The sequence below is a fragment of the Hippocampus comes genome, unplaced genomic scaffold, assembly GCF_001891065.2.
Source record: "Hippocampus comes isolate QL1 unplaced genomic scaffold, H_comes_QL1_v1.1 scaffold193, whole genome shotgun sequence".
NCBI classification, from domain to species: domain Eukaryota; kingdom Metazoa; phylum Chordata; class Actinopteri; order Syngnathiformes; family Syngnathidae; genus Hippocampus; species Hippocampus comes.
The window spans coordinates 370,800-375,845 of NW_017805503.1; the positions used below are offsets into that span (position 1 = coordinate 370,800).

The 5,046-nt window shown below is 42.5% G+C and overlaps 1 protein-coding gene across 3 annotated transcripts in view; it reads left to right on the top strand.

Moving 5' to 3' along the window:
- The window catches only part of nptxra (neuronal pentraxin receptor a), a 9,533-nt gene that overhangs the window by 2,776 nt on the left and 1,711 nt on the right, over nt 1–5,046 (top strand). Inside the window, exons 2-4 of one of the 3 annotated variants that reach the window (XM_019877376.1) lie at nt 812–1,088; nt 1,408–1,539; nt 4,899–4,999. In XM_019877376.1, the coding sequence (XP_019732935.1) occupies nt 812–1,088; nt 1,408–1,539; nt 4,899–4,999 (510 nt within the window). Of the gene's footprint in view, nt 1–811; nt 1,107–1,407; nt 1,540–2,089; nt 2,105–4,766; nt 5,000–5,046 lie in introns of all 3 variants that reach the window. The other 2 variants (XM_019877377.1, XM_019877375.1) reach the window with 2 other exon arrangements.

The window sequence follows — 5,046 nt, forward strand, 5'->3', positions numbered from 1 at the left end:
GTGTGTGTGTGTGTGTGTGTGTGTGTGTGTGTGTGTGTGTTTCTCCTGGTGAAAACACTGCTGGCTTCAATGAGAGGCACGCAGCGGTGCATAACGACTAAAGATTACACTGGGATTTATAACAATTGTGTATCTGCTTTTGTTGCAAAATCAGTAAGTGACATTTTGTCAGTATCCTCAGAAAAAAAGAACAAAAAAAAAAAACACTCGTGTGAATTGTGCATCCTCTTAAACCAGAGCATGGTGTGTTCACTCGCATCAATTCCAGAGGCACCGCTTCTTACATAATGCTTGTCCCTTTGGGAACTGAATCAATGTTTCTATAGCTCGACCTTTATTCGTATCATCTTATGCAACACATGTACAGTAAGCAAAGTGTACACTGGTTAGGAAAACTATAAACACCATGCCTAGGGTGTCATTCAAAAGGGCATTGCTAGAGCGTGAAAGTCAAGAAGGCCACAAAAAAAATAAAAAATAAAAAAAATCTTGCACTGTTAGTTTAGCAACGTGTTGTAATGCATCACCATTTTTAGCCCCCTTTCATTAGGTTACCAATCGCATGATATCCCTTTCTACATGTTGCGCCATCCCGCTACACACAACGATGTGGAAATGAATAGGCGATCAATTTGGTTCATTGAACTAAATTGTGGCAAACCGAAATGAACTGTACTTCCATATTTTTTTGGTATTCCAGTACATGGTGTCATGCTATTCACGCTAACCTGACACACTTCATGTGACAATGCGAGCCGGATGAAAATTAGGGTGTCATTCAAAAGTGTACCTTTGTCTTCCTCCTCTGCAGGCCGACATCAATCTGTTTCCTCACACCCAGACGGACATCAACACCTCTGCAGTCGTGCAGGACGGCGGGAAATCCTTTGGCCCAGAAAGTTGGGTTGGGCACAAAGCGGGTGCGGAAAGGCCCTGGAAAATGGAGGACTTGGAAGGGGAGCTTGAAAGGAAGGTGGAGCTGTTGGAGAAAGAGAGAAAAGCCTTGAGGCTGGAAACCGAAAGAAACCGACAGGAAATGGACCAGGGAATCAACAAGCTACATGACCGACTCTCAGGACTGGAGGAAGGTAAATATGAACAGAGAGGTCAATAGAAAGCAGTTAATCCAGAATGCATTTGCATGCGTATGTCAGATGAAGTTATCGTGTTAGTTTCAGCAAGCTTTTAACATCCTTTGCTGTAAATAAATTATGTCAGGCATAAAAAGATCAGGAAGACTATCGAATGTCATCTCAGAGAAAAACAGGACAGATGTTTAATATGAAAAAAAAAGAAATATTTTATCCATTTTGCTACTTTTGCAGATGCTGTCTTTGAGATCTCTGATTCTTATCAATAATGACTGTATCTCAATCTTTTTTTTTTTTTTGTTCTTGTCTGTTTTAGCGAATTACTTTCCGGAGGGCTACAGACTGTCTTTTCCATCCCGTACTAATTACATGTACGCGGTGGTGAAACACTCCATCCCAAAGTTATGGGCCTTCACCTTTTGCCTTTGGCTTCGGCCCACAGAAGGAGGCATCGGAACACGTAAAGCCCAAGAATCAAGTCATTCATTTGAAAGAGAAGTAAAAAAAAAAAATCTCCAAGCACAATTAGGATATTTCATGGGAATCATAATGGACAGAAAGGCTGATCGATATTTAGTGATACGTGTAATCATACTGTAGTAATCCTTCCTAATGTTTTTGACAGCAACAGACTGTTTGGCAACTGTGTTTCTGTAACGCTACTATGCCAAGAAAGCAGATTGCAATTTAATTTTGAAAAGAGAGGGATGAAAGGAAGGCCTGAGAGAAAAAAAAAGTGGGTGAGTGAGGTGGATGGATGGGAGGAGGGATTTTCATGTGACCTGTAACCTATAAAATTCCACTGGATCTAAATTCAAATGTGCTTCTGCTTGCTACCTGTTAGGTGGCCCGGCTACCTCTGAACCTTTCTCGAGGCAACTGGCAACACATATGTGTGAGCTGGAACCAGAAAGGAGGCGACTGGCAGGCCTACCAGGGCGGGAAATTGAGGGGAGAAGGCCACGGCCTGGCAGCTGGTCATGAAATTAGACCTGGAGGAGTGCTAGTCCTTGGTCAAGAGCAGGTAACTGTCTTGGGACCGAATGAATAGGTTGTAAGCGTGTTCAATAAGGTGAATTCAAGAGGAGGGATCTGAGCTCGTGAGTGTAAATGTGTTTTTGGGGTCAGCAAGGCTCTGATAAAGCGGTAGAAGAGGAAAAAAAGAGAACACCGCCATCAGCCAGAGGAAGGGGGCGGGTGGGGTGGGGGGGAGAGTACGGGCAGCGTAACATGAAACGTCCCTCTCATCTGACCAGATTCTGAAGATGTATAGCTTCTGTTTTGGCCAAAGCAATATCATACATAATGGATGAGTTGCCTAGTTGTAGGGTACAAACCCCTCATACAATTCCATCCCCCCTCAAGAGTCTCCGTTTTATTTAGCAGAATACAAACCATGGTTCCATGTTATGTCGAGCTAAACTAAAATGTGATTTTTCCCCCCTCTTTTAAATGCTACAGAGTCATGTGTTATAATGCTGCACTGTTTTCTTGCGGAGCCATCACCTGTATGTTTCACTCAACAGCCTAGTCACGTTTCCATCAGTAGGTGCTCGGTCTAGCGGCGCAGTGGAGTCGACAACAGATTGTGTAGATCGTAGGCAATTTGCATCACGGACAATCCGAGTGGATTAGTTCGCTGATATGCGAAAAAACAGCAATACTTAACAAACATATTTTAAGGCAGTTGGTTCTTATTTTTCAGGACAATTGTATTTAGTATGCACAAGATTTTGTTTGGGGCATTCATGAAACTGCGGCTCCGTAATGATCTGTGCTCCATACACGCACCGAAGAGCATTTAGTGCTTACACATTCATGCATTTATGTCTCCGATGTGAAGATGTAAGTATAATGATTTCTTTTCCCTCCAGAAAACTCTCCACGCGTAAACAAATACCTGCCTCAAGCTCAACCTCGGGCTAAGTGATCGAAATGAAATATTGGAGAACAGATTCTTAAGCATCCAAAGACCCATAAGACGACGTGTGATAAGAATGTCCATCACTGCAATATTCATGTTTTGTTTTCTATACTGCTTATCCTCATTAGGGTCACAGATGAGCTGCATGGAGCCTATCCTAGCTTACTTTGGGCGAGAAGTGGGTTTTCACCCGGGCCTGGTCACTCAAACACTCGGGTGTGTGTGTGTGTGTGTGTGTGTGTGTGTGTGTGTGTGTGTGTGTGTGTGTGTGTGTGTTTTCTCCTGGTGAAAACACTGCTGGCTTCAATGAGAGGCACGCAGCGGTGCATAACGACTAAAGATTACACTGGGATTTATAACAATTGTGTATCTGCTTTTGTTGCAAAATCAGTAAGTGACATTTTGTCAGTATCCTCAGAAAAAAGAACAAAAAAAAAAAAAAAATTACACTGGGATTTATAACAATTGTGTACGTATCTGCTTTTGCTGCAAAATCAGTTAGCGACATTTTGTCAGTATCCTCAGAAAAAAAGAACAAAAAAAAAAAACACTCGTGTGAATTGTGCATCCTCTTAAACCAGAGCATGGTGTGTTCACTCGCATCAATTCCAGAGGCACCGCTTCTTACATAATGCTTGTCCCTTTGGGAACTGAATCAATGTTTCTATAGCTCGACCTTTATTCGTATCATCTTATGCAACACATGTACAGTAAGCAAAGTGTACACTGGTTAGGAAAACTATAAACACCATGCCTAGGGTGTCATTCAAAAGGGCATTGCTAGAGCGTGAAAGTCAAGAAGGCCACAAAAAAAATAAAAAATAAAAAAAATCTTGCACTGTTAGTTTAGCAACGTGTTGTAATGCATCACCATTTTTAGCCCCCTTTCATTAGGTTACCAATCGCATGATATCCCTTTCTACATGTTGCGCCATCCCGCTACACACAACGATGTGGAAATGAATAGGCGATCAATTTGGTTCATTGAACTAAATTGTGGCAAACCGAAATGAACTGTACTTCCATATTTTTTTGGTATTCCAGTACATGGTGTCATGCTATTCACGCTAACCTGACACACTTCATGTGACAATGCGAGCCGGATGAAAATTTTTTTTTCATTCAAAAGTGTACCTTTGTCTTCCTCCTCTGCAGGCCGACATCAATCTGTTTCCTCACACCCAGACGGACATCAACACCTCTGCAGTCGTGCAGGACGGCGGGAAATCCTTTGGCCCAGAAAGTTGGGTTGGGCACAAAGCGGGTGCGGAAAGGCCCTGGAAAATGGAGGACTTGGAAGGGGAGCTTGAAAGGAAGGTGGAGCTGTTGGAGAAAGAGAGAAAAGCCTTGAGGCTGGAAACCGAAAGAAACCGACAGGAAATGGACCAGGGAATCAACAAGCTACATGACCGACTCTCAGGACTGGAGGAAGGTAAATATGAACAGAGAGGTCAATAGAAAGCAGTTAATCCAGAATGCATTTGCATGCGTATGTCAGATGAAGTTATCGTGTTAGTTTCAGCAAGCTTTTAACATCCTTTGCTGTAAATAAATTATGTCAGGCATAAAAAGATCAGGAAGACTATCGAATGTCATCTCAGAGAAAAACAGGACAGATGTTTAATATGAAAAAAAAAGAAATATTTTATCCATTTTGCTACTTTTGCAGATGCTGTCTTTGAGATCTCTGATTCTTATCAATAATGACTGTATCTCAATCTTTTTTTTTTTTTTGTTCTTGTCTGTTTTAGCGAATTACTTTCCGGAGGGCTACAGACTGTCTTTTCCATCCCGTACTAATTACATGTACGCGGTGGTGAAACACTCCATCCCAAAGTTATGGGCCTTCACCTTTTGCCTTTGGCTTCGGCCCACAGAAGGAGGCATCGGAACACCCGTCTCCTACGCCGTTTCCGAGCAACCCAATGAACTGGTGCTGCTCCAAGGCCTGCACACGCCCACTGAGCTGCTCATCAATGACAAGGTACCGAATCAATCAAGAGGCATCGTTTAGGTTTTCAATAAAAACGG